Source organism: Gigantopelta aegis, chromosome 4 (genome assembly GCF_016097555.1).
Source record: "Gigantopelta aegis isolate Gae_Host chromosome 4, Gae_host_genome, whole genome shotgun sequence".
Taxonomy (NCBI): domain Eukaryota; kingdom Metazoa; phylum Mollusca; class Gastropoda; order Neomphalida; family Peltospiridae; genus Gigantopelta; species Gigantopelta aegis.
This window is the reverse complement of record NC_054702.1, coordinates 83954411-83976261: the sequence shown is the minus strand read 5'-3', so window position 1 is coordinate 83976261 and position 21851 is coordinate 83954411. Positions and strand designations below refer to the sequence as shown.

The window sequence follows — 21851 nt, the reverse complement described above, 5'->3', positions numbered from 1 at the left end:
ACGAAAGAGACGTATTTGTGAAAGACATAATTCAGCATATTAACATTAAATGCCAGAAAATAAAATCTCCAAAAACGATAAAACTAAACGCTATAATCAGACTATGAAAACAACGTATGGAACTGTGGTAATTAAACCAATACTGAAACGAATTATCAAGATTAAATAAAAACAAACATTGATTTGAAAGTAAACTGCTGCGAACGATAGTGGGATGGTGCATATGAAAGATACCTTGTTATTATTGAACAAATGTAGCGAGTTTCCTCTCTAAGACTATACGTCAGAATAACCAAATGTTTGACATCCAATGTGCTCTAGTGGTGTCGTTAAACAAAAAAGCCATCAACAAATGTAGATTAAAACTGAGTGACAGTCATGTTTGGTTGGAACGAGAAAATCAAATTGAACCACTGACGGGACACCCAGTTTTACCTCAAACGATATCTCCAGCACTGATTTATATCACGCTTCATGCCCAAATTAATTAATTAATTAAACAAACTTATATATCCATAATTATTTTGTATTACGTTAATTGTTTTTGAGTAAACTCCAATAACACAGTTATCTCATTCTGCTCGAATTATAAAGCCCAGTCGAATTTAACCTTTGTTTCCCAAAGATGAAGGGAACCCCCACCACCCCCGCCTCACCTGCGCTTTGTTTTCACATGCATTCATTAATAACAATATTGAACGATGTGCTGGGAATGTGATAATATTTCTGATGACTGTTTTATTGATTATGAGGGGTAAAATGGCTTTATCTGATGGCCGACGTCGCCGGCTCTCCTCTGTCAAACATCGATCCCATAATGCACGCCGTATCATTGCCTTTATTAAGGAGTGCAGTAATTTCCGGCCCTGTCTGATAAAATGGTTATATTGCGCAATTATCGAAAAGCAAGGCGTCGCATGCGGGCATCTCGGATTCAAAACGAAAAAAGCTTTTCAGATTGAAAAAGCAAATATTAGTGTCAACTGTTCATGTCCGTGGAGCGATTGTGCCATCGTGGCAGGGGATAAACGCTCGTCTAGCCGCTTCCTCCTCCAGACACGAAGACGACCGAGGCGACACGTCAAGTCTTCCTCTCCTAGTGGTCAGATCGGCGTAATATCGGCGTAATTGACGCTAATTCAGCAAATAGTAATGCGGTTTCAGATGGCAATAACGGCTCTGCGGAAATCTCCTTTCAAACACGGTCAAACAGCTCGCCCTGGCGATGGCCACTGCTTTTGTCGCTGAACCGATAACGACTCCCCTGCAAATAAAAGAAATATAATTATGCACTCAGATGAAATTCTAAGAAATAGAGTCCCTTTTTTTGTTGTGTATTTTTTGCGTTAAACAAAGAGAATGTTTCTAGATTTATTGCAAATCGCACAATGGAATCTTTAAATGTTTTCTGCATTCAGTTTCACAAAGTTAAGACACGTTCTTGTTTTTCTCTGGTGTAAATATTGACTATTGGTGTTCCGGACGAAGTTCCCACGAGAAAATCTACATCGCTTAATTACTTGTTAACAAGTCTTTATTAATTTGATCAGAATACAAGCGGCAGTATTGAACATGCTCCGGCTCTGAAGGAATGAAACAGGCCGTGTTCGAACGGTTATTGAATAGCACTCAAACAATATTGCTTAGTTCAACAATGTGAAGCAGGCTCAATCGTGTATTGTCTGTGCTTCTTTCGTGCCATTTGAATGCAGTTTTGATATTTTATTTCAAGAATTTATTTTCAACACTTTTATTGTAAATTTTGCTGAGATTGAAGTTGAACAGAATAGTGTTTTGTCGTCGTCATCGTAGTCGTCGTAATCGTCACCATCATTATTATCCTCCTCCTCCTCCTCATCAATATCATCCATCATCGCCATTATTATTATTATTATTATTATTATTATTAACAGTGGTAGTTGTTTTAACAGTAATAGCAATAGTATATTACTACTACTAGTAGTAGCAGAAGTAGTAGTAGTAGCAGCAGAAATAATAATAGTAGCAGTAGCAGTAGCGGTAGCGGTAGCAGCAGCAGCAGCAGCAGTAGTAGTAGCAACAGCAGCAGCTTACTAACTGCAGCATTGCCGATAGCTGACTGGTGAGTCTACATGACATTAATTAAAATACATTCATATCGGCTCTACATTTCGTACTCCTACTTTTCGGCTTTCACGATGACTTCTTATGGTAATTCATGAATCTACTCATATTCATCTTATACTCATACAACATTCTTGTTTCTAGACATATCCATCTTATATTCATACACTATTCTTGATTCTACACATATCCATCTTATATTCATTCCTAAATGGATTTCATACAGTATTCTTGATTCTGTACATATAATTATATTCATTCCTAAATAGATTTTATACAGGGTTCTTGATTCTACACATATCTATATAATATTCATTCCTAAAGGGATTTCATACAGTATTCCTGATTTTACACATATTCATCTTATATTCATTCGTAAATGGATTTCATACAGTATTCTTGATTCTGTGCATATTCGTCTTATATTCATTCGTAAATGGATTTCATACAGTATTCTTGATGCTGTGCATATTCGTCTTATATTCATTCGTAAATGGATTTCATACAGTATTCTTGATTCTGTGCATATTCGTCTTATATTCATTCGTAAATGGATTTCATACAGTATTCTTGATGCTGTACATATTCGTCTTATATTCATTCGTCAATGGATTTCATACAGTATTCTTGATTCTGTACATATTCGTCTTATATTCATTCGTAAATGGATTTCCATAAGGCTTTCTTGATTCTACACATATCCATCATATAGACATTCCTATAATAAGTTTTATATAGCATTCCTGATTCTACACATGTCCATCTTATCTTCATTATTAAATGGATTTCATACAGTATTCTTGATTCTTCATATATAATTATATTCATTCCTAATTACCTGAGAATAACAGGGCTGTAACTGAGATAAATGCGTTTGAAATTATTCTCTTCCATTGAAAATTTATAATTCCGATTATACAGTAAAATAAATGTTCTACTCATGCATTCAGTGACATAGTAGAATGATAGAATCAGGTTCCAATTAAACAAAATTATACATAATTTTAGCCAAATATTCAATTAGAACCATGTTACTTCGACAGTGACAGATACTTGGGAAAAATAATCATTAAAGTGTGTGTGTGTGTGTGTGTGTGTGTTTGTATGTGTGTGTGTGTGTGTGTGTGTATGTGTGTGTGTGTGTTTGTGTGTGTGTATGTGTGTATGTGTGTGTGTATGTGTGTGTGTGTGTATATGTGTGTGTGCGTGTGTGTGTATGTGTGTGCTTGTATGTGTGCTTGTATGTGTGTGTATGTGTGTGTGTGTGTGTGTGTGTGTGCTTGTATGTGTGTGTGTGTGCTTGTATGTGTGTGTGTGTGCTTGTATGTGTGCTTGTATGTGTGTGTGTGTGTGTGTGTGCTTGTATGAGTGTGTGTGTGTTTGCTTGTATGTGTGTGTGTGTGTGTGTGCTTGTATGTGTGTGCGTGTGTGTGCTTGTATGTGTGTATGTGGTGTTATGGGTATTAATTTATTAGAAGTATATAATTTAAATAATCATATTCAAATGTTACCTTTGACACCCAATAACTGATGTGTATTTTTCTGCTGGGGTGTCGTTAAACATTTATTTATTTATTTCATTTATTAATTATTATTATGAGGGTACCGACATTACCCCTTCCCCTAACACACACACACACACACACACACACACACACACACACACACACACACACACACACACACACACACACACAAACACACACACACACATACATACACACACACACACATACAAACACACACACATACACACACATATACACACGCACACACACACACACACACACATACACATACACACACGCACACACACATACACACACATACACACATACACACACACATACACACATACATACACACACACACACACACACACACACACACAACGGGGCTTTTTGTTTTGGGGTAACTATTGGTTATAATTCTCAGGTCACGATAAGGCGACGCCATGTTCTTTTAGTTTGTTTGCTAAGTCATTTTTTAAGGCAAACTATATGCGAAAGCACACTGAATGGGAACGTGGGGTTTTTGTGAGGCAGATGTTTGTGTCGGACTATGTCATCGTTTGGCTGCTCGAGCGTTGAACTGCTCGCTTGTGGCACGCGACAGCACGCGACATCCCTTGAGCAACAATAGGGTCCTACAAAAGTCGGAGTGCCGATCAATACCGACCGAACAAAGGATCAGCCTGGATGGAGATTTAAAAGTGAGATGGCGATATAACGGAGGGTGAAGCTATTTAAGGGACAAAGATGCATCTAACAACGGATCCGCCTTTTGTAACATTAAAAATATTCCAGTACGTCGAGGTTCGCCATGCTAGACTGGATTCTTTTGCGTGAAGTTACAGGCAGCTGGCATCGTGTGTTATGTTGGTTCGGTGATCCCAGTCAAGCATGCAGTGATACTGTTTAATATACTGTAGTTTTAGATCTCGAATTTCTTATCGGTTACGGTTTGATACATGTATTTGAATTTCAGAAAGAAATATTTCATAAAGTACAAATTGTATTTTACTTATCATCAAATAGTACTATACTTGTGTAGCAGTGGCTGGAGTATTTAAGATTTCTGAGCAGACTGTTGTACCAGGTAAACCGGGTAAACCGGGTAAACAGTAAGATCCCGTTGGTTCTCCCCAATCTCCGGTTATCTTTCGTTGTTAAGTTGCGCATAATGAAAGGAATATTTGAAACGTTGGGGAAAAAATAATACTCAAAGGAATAAAGAATTTTTTTTTTACCCTAGAAAAAAATGGCCAGTGTAAAATAAAAATAAAAAATTATCTTAGAAAAAAATATGGGCTCTGTAAAAAAATAAATAGTAAGACAGTCGACCATCATTGGTAGTACGTACGATACATGTTGAGTATGTTCTTAATGGTATAGCATTTTTTGACAATACGTGTTGCATCGCGTACCATTTTAAAAGTAAGATATGTATCAAAATTAAGATTTCACCACCAATACACATACAATAAACTGCTTCTGTGTGTAATATTACACACTTTTCCCACATATGCAACTTCAAAATGTGGTACGATTTGGGGTTTTTCGTTTTTTAAACCACCCAATATATCATGATCTTTGACATACCTTGAGTGGTACAAAACTAGTTTTATATTATATTATATCCTAGTTTTGGAGTTTGAAATATAAATATTAAAAAATCTTATACAGGTAAACTTTTTAGGTGCAAAAAACACATTTTTCAAAAATACATTTTTATTAATTTATTGTGCTAATTAATTTTAACAGTCTGTGTATATTTTTATTTGTCGAGGTTTTTAATATACAATATTTAGACTACAAGCGATCGCCATTTTAGATTTTCCGGCGTCTGCGCTGCGCTGGTGGCAGCATGTGTTTATTCACTGACAGACCGCTATAGGAGACGTTTCCTCACAGACCTCTAAAAGTATTTATCATATTGTACGCTGCATGAATGCGTTTTTTTGTCATTTATCTGACATTAGCATATGTTGAAATGTTAATGTATAATAATGTACAGTATAATCACTTCATAAATATCTGTAACATGCGGGAGTGGAGTTGTCGGGGACAAGAACAAAACGCCATTGAATCTTAGAAATGAAGGAAAGTAATGCTTGATGGCACAACATTTATTATATGCAGCCACACCATTGACGGTGCCATCTCGTTTTCTACAACTGGCTACAGACCACTTAGTACATTTTCAATATCAACGAATATGAAACAAAATATGTTTTTTGTTTAACGACACTACTAGAGAACACTGATTTATTTAATCATCAAACATTTGGTAAATTTGACATATATTCTTAGAGAGGAAACCCGCTACATTTTTCTATTAGTAGTAAGGGATATTTTTATATGCACCATCCCACAGACAGGATAGCACATACCACGGCATTTGGTATACCAGTCGTGGTGCAGTCGAGAAATAGCCCAATGGACCCATCGAAGGGGATCGACCCCAGACCGACAGCGCATCAGGCGAGCGCTTTACCACTGGGCTACGTCCCGCCCCCAACAGATATGAGGACACTTAATACAAGTACATGTATAGTGCCTTTTAAAAACAACAACTATGTCATGCTGTGTGTGTGTGTGTGTGTGTGTGTGTGTGTGTGTGCGCGCGTGCGTGCGTGTTTATGTGTGTGAGAGTAAAATGGCAAAATATACAGGATTACGTAATGACAGGGCAGCACATACCACATCCTTTAATATACAAGTTCAAAATAATCATGAACTTTTTGTTTAGTAAACACATGGGTTATAAATACGAAAGCCATCTTTGAAAACAAAATTGACATCCAATAGCCGATTATTAATTAATCAATGTACTCTAGTGATGTCGTTAAACAAAACAAACTTCCTTGAAAAAAAGTCACATTGATCTTCCAAATCAGAACGACAAAACCGTAATAGGTGATGAGAGCTGTATATCTGCACAGGTCAGGCTTTTGGCAAAGTGGTGGTTGATTCCATGAATCTATATCTGGTGTCTCGTCTATAGGAGGACAGCCATTCCCGAGGAGATCCTTTACAGGAGATTTCATCACTCTTGCACCGCCACAAAGAGAACTGACACTCCCAGACTAGTTTACTAAATCAAACCTAGCATCGGACTCATTGGAATAAGTACAGATGTGAATACGTGCACTCATGAATCACTGTCATAACAGTGATGATATTAAATATTCGCGAAAGGTGAGCAGATTCTGCCCCACTCGTGGCACCAGTCATCGGTATTACCACCACAGGCATGTGTAATATGATTTGGTCAATGACTTAATATCCATAGTATACATACCAAATATGAAAGCCACCTATTAAATAATCCAGTGTTATATGCAATCGGAAAAAACCCTTAATTTTAACTTTCTACATGACCTTAACCTTGCCCGGGGTAACATGCATGGGGCCAGGGGTCTGCATCTGAAAGACTGTCACTTGCAGTTGGTGTATAATCAAACTAAGTCATCAGTTACCAGTTGAAGAGTTAAAGATACATTAACCAAACTTTAACCACAATTTTGTCCAAGCATTAACCCAGCTTCACCATGCTTAAACTAAATAAAAGTATACCAATGCAAAACACAAATATTTCCAACATGTACAAGAATGATGTCTGTAAACACAGCCGTCAAAGCAGAAGTGGAAATGTGGTCATATACGAACCTCAACCAAACTTCAACCTGACTTTAATCAAATGCTAATGCGGTCAGATGGCCAGACTGCCAGAAATCTACATTCTATTAACTCGCATGATGCGTTGCATACGAGCCAACAAGTAAAATTGTTATTATAATATATGAAATTTTAATCTGATTATAACCACATGTGATTGTGGTTAAAATATCAGACGGTTGAACACACGAACTAAAAACGTCGTTCTAATGATTTGTTATTGTATTATTTTCAGGAATGTATTTACAAGAAGAGTCAATGCTAAATAATATGTCAAAAGGATGCACTGTCCCGTAAAGCCCCGTCGGTGGGCCCATTGGGCTATATTTCTCGCTCCAGCCAGTGCACCACGACTGGTACATCAAAGGCCGTGGTATGTGCTATCCTGTCTGTGGGATGGTGCATATAAAAGATCCCTTGCTGCTAATCAAAAAGAGTAGCCCATGAAGTGGCGACAGCCGGTTTCCTCCCTCAATATCTGTGTGGTCCTTAACCATATGTCTGACGCCATATAACCATTCCGAGTCTGGAGCTCGTCGCGGTAAGACGTGTTTGTGCACACTGCACGTGCTTTCGTGGCTCGACTTGGGGATCCTTCACTTTTGTTGTTTTTATCAGCGAAGTGAAGTTTTCTACTGGGATGTATGCGGCCATTGGAATTATTCGCACTCGCCATATAACCGTAAATAAAATGTTCTGATTGCGTCGTTAAATAAACCATTTCCTTCCTTCGTTGTTCCGTGCAGGATCTCCTCGGGAGTGGCTGTCCTCCTATAGACGAGGCACTAGACGGAGATTCATGGAATCAACCACTATTCTGTCAAATAAACCATTTCCTTCCTTCGTTGTCCCGTGCAGGATCTCCTCGGAAGTGGCTGTCCTCCTATAGACGAGGCACTAGACGGAGATTCATGGAATCAACCACTATTCTGTCAAATGCCATTGTGCAGAGACACGGTTTGTATCACGTGCTTTGTAATTGGGATTATTTTATCTGCTTCTTAACTTTGTGTTCAGCATTTTATCACTTTTAATACCAAACGAATACTATAATGGGACACAAGAAACATCGTGTTTCACTGCTTTATTCAAATGAAGATTATGTTTCGAATTTGGGTTACATGTTAAAATGGGGACTACAAAACATCTGGTTTTGGTAAATGGAAAAGGAATGTAGTTATGATTCATGAAAGAATTCTCTCTTCAACCGTTGAAAATGCATGGATAACACTGAGTCAGAAGCCGGGCACAGCATTTAGAACCAGTTTTGAATCATTGAATTATTACTAATCTTTTTTCAAAGACATCATCGGCACGCATTTTGTGATTAACCTGTGATTAATATGGTTACTTTACGTTTAATAGTTTTTTTCAAGTTGTTTTCGTCGACTAAAGGACACCTCTGAATTTTGATACATATTTTCGGAAACCAACACCACTAACGCCACTAACAACAACAAAAGTCCATACTTTACATTTTATTAAGACCACATATCAGTCTCAAGTGGTATGTTACATGATACGCACGCTTTATAAACGAATACTAAAACGGATTTTTATTTAATGTAATTAATAGTTCTTGTCTGCCGGAAATCAAACTACGAATTCATGCTGATACAAGTGTTATGAATTGTTTTCTTCTTTAAAAAATTTAAAGTCCTCACAAAAGAACTGCCGAAATATCCTAAAGCATTTGATTCCATTAGTCGTTAGGCGATGATGTCATTTCGTATAGACTTCTTTGTCGGACACGCACACCGACGCTAACCGACAAAGCGCGATCACAGAACGGGGGACGACTCGACGTTTTCCGATGACGCGTGACTGTCGCCGAGAAAACCGAACACGGAAAGAAACGATGCCTCTTTGTCTCCGACTTCCGTTCTGATAAACCAATCAATGAGCGTATTGATCAGCCATATTAGTAGAGGATATAATATTTCAGACAAACAAACAAAGATCTGGCATCTCTTACTGCAGTTCATATTACGGCTCTCATCGGTGCTAATCAACGCGGCCAGCGTCACATCGATCCGAGCCGGTGTAGATGTTTGTAAAACACATTCCTGCAGGAGAACTTCCGCTCACTTCATTAAAACTCCAGCATATGCGCAGTGACAAAGTAATCTTTGCGTTGTGTGGCCATGGCTTCGGAATTATTACAGTAAGGATCGGGTACGTGTAATAATGTTCCGAACAATATAACGATTGACAATAGCTTTAGTTTACTTGGCTTTTTTTCTCTCTCTCCTGCGATAAAAAGAACAGAACAACATTCGTACAAGAAAAGTAAAACAAAATTAATTTCCTTTTGTTTGAAGTCGTGTCGCTGTTTATTCCTGTGAAGTCTATTCGTGGAATCATTAAATGGAGATGAGGAGTACAAGTAAATAGCATACAACAGTATAAACGCGACCCCGCAAACAGCATAACAAGGCCTGTTTACGGATTCGAACACATACATAAAATCAAATTCTGTTCGATCCAACCTTTGTAATAGGGTAGTTTTCTGACACATTCCATAGATGGAGTGTTTGAACCTTTAAGTGGATAGAAGCACATGGTTATAGTGCCTTATACATTACTCCATCCAACCAAGTGTAATTGTTTTAAGCAGACCCATAAGGTGTAAAACCGAGTGACTGTCCATCCAGACATAACGCCACTGAATGTAGCCCAGTAGATAGATAGATAGATAGATAGATAGATAGATAAGTAGTTTAACGTGCCCATATACCACTAGGGTTTCGAACACGCCCATCCAGACTCCGACCTCCGATAAGATCGGTGGCCAGTGCACAATATACACAATAATCCTTTTTTTAAAAGTTATTGGCTTCATAATCATGACAAGAACACGTTTGGGCTGTTTAGGTATACATGTGCATTGCAATTACTAATTTTAGAACTACATCAGTTATTTGTTTGGATTAGGGGTTTTTGGTCGGAGCGTTTCGCACCAATGCATTTAGCTAATTCTGGTATAAATAATAAAGAACATTGATTTATTAATCCTCGGCTATTCGGTGTCAAACATTTGGTAATTCTTGACTCGAAGTCTTAGAGGAAAACCCACTACATTTGCCCATTAGCAGCAAGGGATCTTTTATATGCACTTTCCCATAGACATGACAGCACAATACCATGGCCTTTGATATATCAGTCGTGGTACACTGGTTGGGACGAGAAAAACCTAATGAGAGAAATGGTTCCACTGAAGAGGTTCGATCTTACAAGCATCTCAGGCGAGACCTCTAACGATTGAATGAGATGCCAGGTGGGATAAATAATAGATTTTTTCTACTGATGATTTTAAATTGTCTACTACCTATGATGGACCCATGGATGGACGGTTTAAAGTTTACAGTTTTGTTTAACGACACCACTAGATCAACTCCGCATATTGATTTATTAATCATCGGCTATTGGATGTCAAACATTTGGTAATCCTGACATATATAGTCTAGAAAGGAAACGATTAACCCTCTACGTGTCTCCATCAGTAGCAAGGGATCTCTTATATACAGCACCCCCAGACATGATAGCACATCCCAAGGCCTTTGATATATCAGTCGTGGTGCACTGGCTGAAACAAGAAAAAGCCCAAATGGCCCATCAACGGGGATCGATCCTAGGCCGACCGCGCATCAGGCGTGTGCTTTATTACTGGTCTATGTAATGCCCCTGGATGGACGGAATCTTTGGTTGACTACTTGACTGAAGTTTACTTGTATTTATTTGCATGCACCACAAAGACAGGAAGGAAGAAAATGTTTTATTTAACGACGCAATGAACACATTTTATTTACGGTTATATGGCGTCAGATATATAGTTAAAGACAACACAGATATTGAGAGAGGAAACCCGTTGTGGCCACTTCATGGGCTACTCTTTTCGATTAGCAACAATGGATTTTTTATATGTACTATCACACAGACAGGATAGCACATACCACGGCCTTTGATATATCAGACGTGGTGCACTGGCTGGAACGAGAAATAGCCCAATGGGCCCACCGACGGGGATCGATCCCAGACCGACTGTGCAGCAAGCGAACACTTTAAAACTGGACTACGTCCCGCCCCTCCACAAAGACGGGAGCAATTTCTTAATAGTTTGCTTTCAAATCGAGTGTTAGGGGTGGAGTTTAGCTTAGTCGGTGGAGCGATTGCCTGAGGTGCTTGGGTTGTTCAGAGGTGTGTATTGTCCCGTCTGTGAAAAAGTGCATATACAAATCATTTTCTTCTAATGGAAAAATGTAGTGGTTTTAAAGTCCAAGATTTGATCAATAAGACATTGAAGTCGACTGAACGTTTCTGTCATGTTTTGTAAACGTTATTATTCGAGAAAAACTGGGTAATGTCACGAATGGGGCCCCGGGACGTTTTCTTATTACTCTTACTTTATACCTCTGACACAGTCTGCTGTGTTGCATTAAACACATTCATTCATTCATTCATTCATTCATTCATACATTCATACATTCATTCATACATCCATCCATCCATCCATCCATCCATCCATCCATTCATTCATTCATTCATTCATCGATTCAGTCAGTTATTATGTTGTGTATTAAGGTATTGTTTGTTTATTCTTTAAATGTGTGGAACTGTGAAAAAAAGAGGTAATAATAACGTTTGTCAATTATGGTTGTTCTTTTGAGTTAATTCATAACATTCCAAGAGCCAAGTTAAATACAAACAAATTGTAACTTAATTTGAAAGCTAATTAATTTTGGATCCTGAAAAACCAGTTTTTCCTAAGAATTTCATTAGTTCCACTTGTCGGGTTCCTATGATATCATCAATGCTTATAAACAGTTTATCTCCGCTTCTGTACCCAAAGGTCACCTGATGTTCTAAACAACTGGTCCAAGTTCAGAATATTGGTGCCCCGTTTATAAAATACAATGTATATTCAAGATTATAGAATTGAAAATACATATTTGATGACGTGCTACTGTGCCACTTAAATAGTTATTCAAATGGCGTGTGCATACGTGTTGCTTCGTCCTAGCCGCCCCCCCCCCCCTCCCCCCAATAAAAAAAAATAATACAAATATATATATATAATATAATAATAATAATAACGCAAACCCACCAAGAAAGAAAAGAAGTTTGTTTGTTTTGTTCAACGACACCACTAGAGCACATTGATTTATTAATCATCGGCTATTGGATGTCAAACATTTGGTAGTTTTGACATATAGTCTTAGAGAGGAAACACGCAACATTTGTCCATTAGCAGCAAGGGATCTTTTATATGCACTATCCCACAGACAAGATACCACATACCACGGCGTTTGATATACCAGTCATGGTGCACTGGCTGGGATGAGAAATAGCCCAATGGGCCCATCGACTGGGATTGATCGCATCAAGCGAGCACACTTTACTACTAGAAAAATTATAAAATTAAAAAAAAATTCTCGTGACAGTTTCATGTAGTTTTGAGTTTTGATACCAAAAATGAAAGAAAAAGGATTTAAAAAAAGGTAAGAAAAAAAGAAAAGGAAGAAAGCAAAATAAAATTAAAAAAAAAACATCTGTTCGTTTATTACACTTCATTTTAAAGTCCTGTGTTATAAGAACGCGTCGCAATGTAATACAATCCTTCAGTCACCAACAAAGGACTTTGAATCCAACGGAATACGTCACACCCGACAAAGAAACTCGAGACCAAAAAAAGTTCGCCATAACTGTACGAGACATGCGCAGTTGTTTCGACGGCACGCGCCTCTCCTCCATTGTCACCGGGTAGACGACAAAAGCCGGCCCGGCGTACAACGATTTAACAATCTATCGGGAAATATTTAAATACTGCTGTTCCCACCAATATTTTGTCGCCAACAGCTGTATTCTCACGGTAGCATTTCAAAACGTACCGCTACGACGGCGTTCCACACAAACACTCAAAGCACATACTTCAATACCCGGGTGACGTGGTGTTAAAAACAACACAATCCTCGGCGACCGACTCAAACGATAGTTTCTATGATTTTCTCACACTTGAGGCGAATCCAATGACGTCAGACGCATCCGACAGCTGCTTATCTGTACGAATAATGAAACTTGTTATTTCGGAACTTCCGATTGTTGGGATAATTTGGGAAAACGGTTACCGTTAATTTTAGCCGCTATTGTCGGTATTTTTCTTTGATCTACAATAAACACCAAACTGTGAGATAACTGACTGATAAAATCCCAATTTACCGTTCAATAGTTCAGCACTCTTGTCATGATGCCCGTTTGGCGCACCGCGCCATATTACGCAATACTAACGGCGCACAAACAGATGTCCGTGGTAATGAACCATCTATTTCCTCCATTAATGCGCGCCGTGTCTTTTCTCTTAACTAAACTAACTCCATGTCTCGGCGAAAATCCGATACCCAGAGTAACGTAGAAAGCAGACGTGTAAATAATGTTCATTATTAAGAGTCGATATGCAATGCTATGTAGGGAAATTCTCCGTGGCGCAGTGTCATGTGTGTGTTAGCGTTTCCGCTCATCATCCGTTGATAAGAGCCGAGGTGTCATAATTTGCGTTGTTTGAAGAATACCTGCTCATTACACACGCACAAGGACGCTAATGGGAGTTCGTTAACGATTCCACTCCAAGGAGCCTCTTCTTGGAATGTTTTTCCAGGTAGAGCCGACACATCTGGGCTCCCTGACGCCAGATTTCCTGAAAGCGCTTCAAACTGAATCCTTAATGAACAGATCTGGAATCAAATATTCAACTCGGTCATTAAAAACAAACAAAAAAACTTCTTTCAGTTCATTTATTCATTCTATGTTTGCAACTATGCATTTTGTTCCATGCTATTAGAAGAATAAATTATGTATTAAAAGGGTAAAACCATAACAGAGGGCCAAAATGGTACCATTACAGATTTCAGCGTCCAAATAGCAACAGTAATGAGAAAGTGATTCTCTCTGGGCCCATGGTTTAAAATGAAAAGGACGTTTGTTCAACTGTACCTCACCACATTTTCAAACTGTCTGTAGTAAAGATGGACATTTGGTCTAGATCGTACGATTTTGTTTGTTTTGTTTAACGACACCACTAGAGCATATTGATTGATTAATCATCGGCTATTGGATGTCAAACATTTGGTAATTCTGACTTATAAGTCTTAGAGAGGAAACCCTCTACATTTTACCATTAGTAGCAAGGGATCTTTTATATGTACCATCCCACAGGCAGGACAGCACATTCCACGGCCTTTGATATGCCAGTCGTGGTGCACGGGCTGGAACGAGAAATAGTCCAATGGGCGCACCGACGGGGATTGATCCCAAACTAACCGCGCTCTATAGTAGTTAAGATGGACATTTGGTCTAGATTGTACGAAGAAAACCCAGCTGCCGCCACATAAATTACTTCTACTGAATAGGAGCAAGGCTTCTTTTGTATGCATTTATCTTTTCTTTCGGCTGGATGTAGCCCTGTGGTAAAGCGCTCGCTTGATGAGCGGTCGGTCTATGATAGATCCCCATCGGTGCGGCCATTGGGCCAGTTCCAGCCAGTGCACCACGACTGGTATATCAAAGGCCGAGGTATGTGCTATCCTGTCTATGGCATGGTGTATATAAAAGATCCCTTGCTACTAATGGGAAAATGTAGCAGGTTTCCTCTGCGACTATATGTCAGAATTACCAAATGATGATTAATAAATCAATATGTGCTAGTGGTCTCGTTAACCAAAACAAACTTTTCTTAAACAGTAGCGCACATAGCACGGCATTTGATATACCAGTCGTGAAGCACTGGTTGGGACGAGAGAAACATGACCGATGCTATCTCAGGCGAGCACTGCGTTTTTCCTACTACTGTTGTGCAGAAAAAGCTTCTTTTTTCACTACTTCAAAATAAAACAAAGCAATTTTTCGACAAATTAGCATTATTTCAATCGACTAATAATTTGCTATCAAATATTAGTACCTGGCAATTTAACCACATGTACGGCTTAGATTTTAATATTCTGTAGACCGGTTGAAAATTATTTACACCATAGTTTATGAATAGATCTTTATTACATGCCAAACCATAAATACTATCAATAAATAAATAAATAAATAAATAAATAAATACGTATATAAATAAATAAATTATAAAGTAAAATAAATTAAATTAAATTAAAAAAATAAAATAAAATAAAATTTTAACAAATAATAATAAAATTAAATTTGAACTACATTTTCGTTTTCCTTATAGTTAACAGTCGCTGTAGTAAATATAATTACGTAAATAAATGAGAGTCGTAATAAGTGTGATTGTAAACGTGTTTGTTGTATTAATAAATAAAACGGCGTTGGTTGAAGAAAACAAACTCCCACCTTGTTTCATGTAGCGTAGTTCCAAACGGAAGACGGCATTCTTATTTGTAAATTGAATGATTCTGTCTATCAAATGTATGTTATTAAATTTTATACCACAATATTTGTCAACTCAGAATAAATGTATTTGCAAATTTACATTATTGAGAGCTCCATACTATTAATTTCAATAATCGTTATAATATAGAAATAATGTGTGTCTAGAACATAAACAGCTATTAAAATTAAAATAATGACCCAATTTAATGTTTAAATTATTTTTAAAATATGAAATAATAAAAAAACACCCCACAAAAAACCTTCAGTTTGAACGAAAAAATAAAACACATTTAAAAATCTCTAGATGGGGAAAGTACACCTGCCAATAAATCACCGCTGCCACCTGTATGCAAATGAGCGCACGCGCGAACGTGCGCTTACCGCGCGTCTATCAATTAAGAAAACTGATATGCGATCACTCGGAGATCAGACGTTTAAAGAAGCTCGTTCAATTTATCTACACGTCAAACAGTGTAATCTGTGACAAATACCTAGTAGCCTAGTACTTCACTAGATACTTACACGACGACATTAATATTTAGTCATTTTGGTATATTGAAACATATATTATTTGTCAGCGACTTCAGTCAACTAATTCTTAATGTGTCTATGTGTCTATGAGTATCAGTAGGAATGTCCTTTGTACTGTCAAAGGATTTATCGTTCTTCTCCAGACTACGTCAGGATCATAATAATTAGTATTAGTATTATGTTACAAATTTTATTTCCACTGATTAAGCAGTTTGTTGAGATGTAGTTTAACGAATATTTCCTTGTCTTTTTTTTTTCTCTGTATAAAACGTTTTTAAAAAAGAATGTTACCACTGAAAACCGCCTGAAAATTAAATTTACATAAAACTATTTAAAAAATTCGACGTTTCGTCAGTGTAAAACTAACATCATCAGTTCAATAAACAAACTGGTGGGTTTTTTAAATATATAATTTATGTGTCTGTCAGGGCAAGTCCGTAAATAAAATTGATTCATCCAATCTCTCTTCATAAGCAATTTGTTTTTTAAATGTTACACTGTCACAATTCTAGCTAAACACAATATTTAAATGTAAGAATTTTATTCCGTTTTCTTTCAATAGAAATAATCACTAATTGTTTAAAATCCTATAGCAACATGTTTTAATTTCCACCCGTACTTTTATTTCTGAATTTTGAAGTTCCTCTAGTAATAGCTGTGTTCATGTACACGTAAAGTAAGCATTGCTTATTTTAAACGTTAGGTACCCCCCATCAACACCTGATGTACAATGTTTGTAATTAAACAATAACAGCTATTATTTGATTTTATTATTAAATAACAACATACTAATTTAATGGGAAATAAAGAAAACAAAACTGCGACAAAAGACGAAATAACCATCGATAACGGAAACAAGCACGTAAGAAAGATATCCTTGTTGTAATTCATGGGTGTTTTTTTTTTAAAAGTCACCACAAGAAAACCCCACGGGCTACTCAATAAAATATCTCATTGAGTGAATTTAAACAAGTTTAAGCAAACATGAAAAAAAGTTTCAGTAAACAAATATCTAAATGGCTAAAGTAGTGCTACAACAGTTTGTGAAACCATTCTCTTTTATTGCTAGTTTGCTGGCCGCCAAGTCAAACAAATGGTGCGCACAATAACAGATATTGTCATTTAATAATGGAGCGAGGTCCCCCAACAGTTCGAGATAATGGCTGATAATTCTAATTAATAAACCAGATTGGAGTTATAGCATGTATTACTGGACGGAGCTCTCACTATGGGTATGTGTCCCGTTCGGCCGTTTAATCAGTCACTGTGAACGAATTACATCGGTAGCGGTGAAAGACCCTTTGTTGGCGATCGTAATTTTCATCTATTTTTAACAACCCACAGTTATAATAAGCACACGACTGCTTTTTGTCGGCATGTCGCGATACTTTGAAGTTGTTCATGCTACGTAACCAACTCTCATTTGTCCATTTCGTTCTTATTGACCGGCAAACTTCCCGGAGATATCCCATTTTCAATTCTCACAAAATCAGCGCTTCAAGTTTACGATATCGTCAGCATATAATAGGCAATTGGAAATCTGTCTGAGCGAGTCACTAAAGCGCGCGAAACAAAGAGCCTGTCGTCTGGCTGCGCATCAGTGTTGGGAAAGGAGGAGTCAGGCACGCGCAGCATACATATGAATGAGCCGACTCCCCGAGAATGCCAGCCTATAAAAAGGCTCGATAGTTGATTTCAAGTCGGATCGTACCAAAACTTTTGGAGGAAGAACATAGCTCTCGTTTCGATACAAGTGAAAAAACAACACCGTAGTGGCTTTGTTACATTATTTTCGTTGGACTACCACATCTTTTCATACTAGAACTTTGTGACTTTTTATTTTTATTGGAAGATACCACAACACAACTGTGAATGCTTCCTTCAGGTTCGATCCCGACCTTTTTTCGATTATTTTCGTAATTTATTATACATGTTTTGAAGTTAGAAAGAAAGAAAAAAAAAGAGCTGAGAATAAAGTTCTAAAACTTTTTGCCATTGCCTTGATCACCAGAAGTGCCTTTCAGTTAGTGCCTTAACTGCTGAGTGTATCCCGAGTCTGCGCGGAGGACGTCCGTCTGCACCATGCCAAGGGGGTTTCTCGTGAAGCGATCCCGGACCAGCGCGTACTCGTACCGAGAGAAGCGTCACTCGGACGACGACAGGCTCTCGGACAGCGGGTCGGAACACGAACTCGTCTACACCAGCTTCGGCTCCCCAGACTCGGGATACTCCGCCAGTCCCATTTCACTGACATTCCGCGACAGCGAGAGATATGTCGCCTTGGACCGATACAACAACAACGTCCCGGTCAGCAGTTCCAACGTACTGCACAACGGCAGCAGCAGCAGCCATCCCCAGTCGTCGCCGCTGTATTTCTCGGCGTTTGACAGACTCACTCTGTGTACGGACAATTCTCCACTCAAAGTTCCACAAGTTCCGGACAATCTGAACCAGTCGAGGAGTTCCACGCCGAATTCTCCTCGGAAGCGAGGCAGCGTGGAACCGGAGAGAAAAACCTTGTCTACGAAGAAGCCAAAAGCTGCGAGAAAGATCAACTTTGATATCGACAAGACGTCGCCGGTGTCTGGTACCATCATTAAGGACTTCTCCGACAGCGAGGACGACGGGGCCAGGATAGTGTGCGGGGATATAGAGCCTGTGTACAACTGTGTGGAAGTTACACCCGAAGCTCGAGCAGAACTGGACAAAATTGAAAATAAAATTGGAGACTACATCTGCCAGCTTTGTAAAGAAATATATCAGGACGCTTTCCAGCTCGCGCAGCACCGCTGTTCGCGCATCGTTCATGTGGAATACCGATGCCCAGAGTGTGACAAAGTTTTCAACTGTCCTGCCAATCTCGCCTCCCACAGAAGGTGGCACAAGCCGAAGCAGACGTCAGCCAACAAACCTTCTGCTCCTGCTAAGATTCTACCGGCAGATCAGAACGCGAACGAGCACAATGACATGAACAATATCAATTCGCTGGAGCATGCCACAAGGATGACGAACGACGACGGGAAACACGTTGTAACACCGCTGTCGCCTTCATCGGCCGATAACAAAGTTCCACCTAACGAAGACGGCCAGTATCACTGTGAAACCTGTGGCAAAAAGTTCCGGCGTCACGCCTATCTGAGAAAGCACGTCTTGAGTCACACGAGCGAGACACCCCTGCCGTGTCAGTTTTGTGCAAAGATCTTTCTGAACGAGACTGCACGTGCAAAGCACGAAGCCCAACACGGCAGTGAAAACAAAGAACTAGCCTGCAACGTGTGCAGCGTGAAATTCCCCAACAAGGGTGTTTTGGACAAGCATGTGCGCACGCACAACAAGGACGTTTACACGTGCAAATACTGCTCGAGCACCTTCTACAGTTCCCCGGGACTAACGAGACACATTAACAAATGTCACCCGTCGGAAAACAGACAGGTTATCCTCTTACAGCTTCCGGTAACTAGACCTTGTTGAATTGGGATTCCAGACTGTGACTGATAAATGAATGGGACATCAAAAAATATCTTAAAAAATCAAAGCTTGAATATTACTTTTTGCTGTGTGTGCCTCATTGAAACATTGCAGTGTTAACACCTTATTGATTATCATATTTGCATATTTTACGCTGGTACATGGACATCTGTTGTACAGTCACGTGTATAGTGTCAGTATTTCAGGTAAATCTCTGCGATGTATTTTTTTTAATAAATGGCATCTAACGAATGTATCATGTTGGCGGACTACTAACACTAAGTTGTATTATACTATTCATTACAGTTTTGGCCCGAGATTGTTCGGCCTACGCGTTGTGATAACATTATCGATTGAGTCGTGTCGTGCTTAATTGAAAGAATCTCTCCACCGTCAGCCATATCCATATGCACAATTCGCATTCCGTCGGAGCCAAGATGATGGCTGAAAAGTAAATCGATCGTGCCTTGCGTAAACATAATATAAACTTTTATTTAATCAAGTATTTTATTTATCGATTTCAGCATTCTGTTTTCAGTTTTGCGTTTCATCAATTTCCCATTATTTTATGTCACAGCATAATAAGATATATATTTATAACATGTTTATTAAGAATCTCAGATGGACCAATGGATATGTAAAGTGTTCTAAGTATGTTCTATGTATGAGTATAAATTGTTTGGGTTTTTATAATTTAATTTCAGTTTTTAATAATTATTTTATTTTAGTAATATATATGAGTATAAATTCGGGGGGGGGGGGGGGGGGTCATAAAAAGGAATTTGATTGTTTAGTAAATTATGTTATATTTAATAGTATTCTTAGTCAAGCAAAATTTATCAGCCATGTACTAATTATTAAATCAATTATCAATTATTAAACGTAAATTTTGGCCTGTTAAAACTATGGTCAAAATACTTTAATTTGATTACTTAAACATTTGTTCTGTCTGGCTATTCTTAAGGAATCATGTGAAAAGGTTTTGTTTCAGTATTATTTACTTTAATTTTTATTTACCAAAATTTATGTATACTTATTTTATTTAGTTATTTATTGTATTGCATAGTTCTATGTTTTAAAAGGGTAGGGTATTAATTTGTGCCATAATACCGCGCTAATCCATTTACAGGAACCCGCGTGACCCTAAGTTATATACTAGTCGAATGTCAGAGGAAGTTTCAAGTCACCGTTTATAGATTACTAAATAAATTATTTATTATTTACCATTTATTTATTTACTATTTAATAGATATTATTAGCTGCTTATATAGATATATTTAAGTTTACTTTCCTTTTTGTGCAATATTTATTTATTTATATTTATTTTGTGCAATAGTTATTTTTATTTGCTGTGCAATGTTTATAACACGTGTTATCAAGTATACCTGTTATCGTGCAATACTTGCGTTAAACTAACCACATTCCAATACAGTATTTATTATATACAATAAAAAAATTATCATTTCTACGGAATTATTTTGATTATTAAATTAATATATATATTTATTTATTTATTTTCGAGAATACTAGTTTTGAAAACAAGTGCCTCTTTTTCTCCCCGTGTAACAATGTCGTTGTGCCTAAACCAAATATTTAAATATCTATCTTTTGTACTGCGGCCTCGATTGTTGATTCGTTTGTATTAAGGTTACAAGTGTTGATATATATTATATTGCAATATTCTCGTCCAGGAGTCATCACGATCGTGCCAGTATTTGTGCTTGAAATCTATTTTTTATTGTATTACTATGTTATAGAAATGTAATAATACATAATATATGTTTTCCAAGAATGCCATGTTTATATGTACATGTATGTTGATATTGTATACCATGTTTGATCTAATAAAAGAGTTTTGAACTTTCATTATCTATTTTGTATACTTTAGTTTAATTAAAAGACGCACGTTTACTTTAATACTAACCATTAATACATTGTGTTGCTATTGCATATATCTTAATTTTTAATAACAGACGGTAACTCATACAGTACCATCTGTATATCAGTGCATCAGTGTTGTGTGTGATTACTGTATTAGATATTCCAAAATTCAGAAAAATGTTGTTATGTCAACAATCATGTCTGAAAAGTCAACAGTCATATAAAAAAACCCAGCACTTCTCATTTTATGATTTTTAAAGTTAGTTTAACAATATCGCTAGATGATTAATCAACTACTATAGG

The 21851-nt window shown here is 37.7% G+C and overlaps 1 protein-coding gene across 1 annotated transcript; it reads left to right on the top strand.

Moving 5' to 3' along the window:
- Positions 1 to 17835: 17835 nt before the first annotated feature.
- Positions 17836 to 21533, top strand: LOC121371252 (insulinoma-associated protein 1a-like). Its single transcript, XM_041497000.1, has one exon. It carries the CDS (start codon positions 18282 to 18284, stop codon positions 19668 to 19670), a length of 1389 nt encoding a protein of 462 aa, XP_041352934.1. The 5' UTR covers positions 17836 to 18281; the 3' UTR covers positions 19671 to 21533.
- Positions 21534 to 21851: the final 318 nt, after the last annotated feature.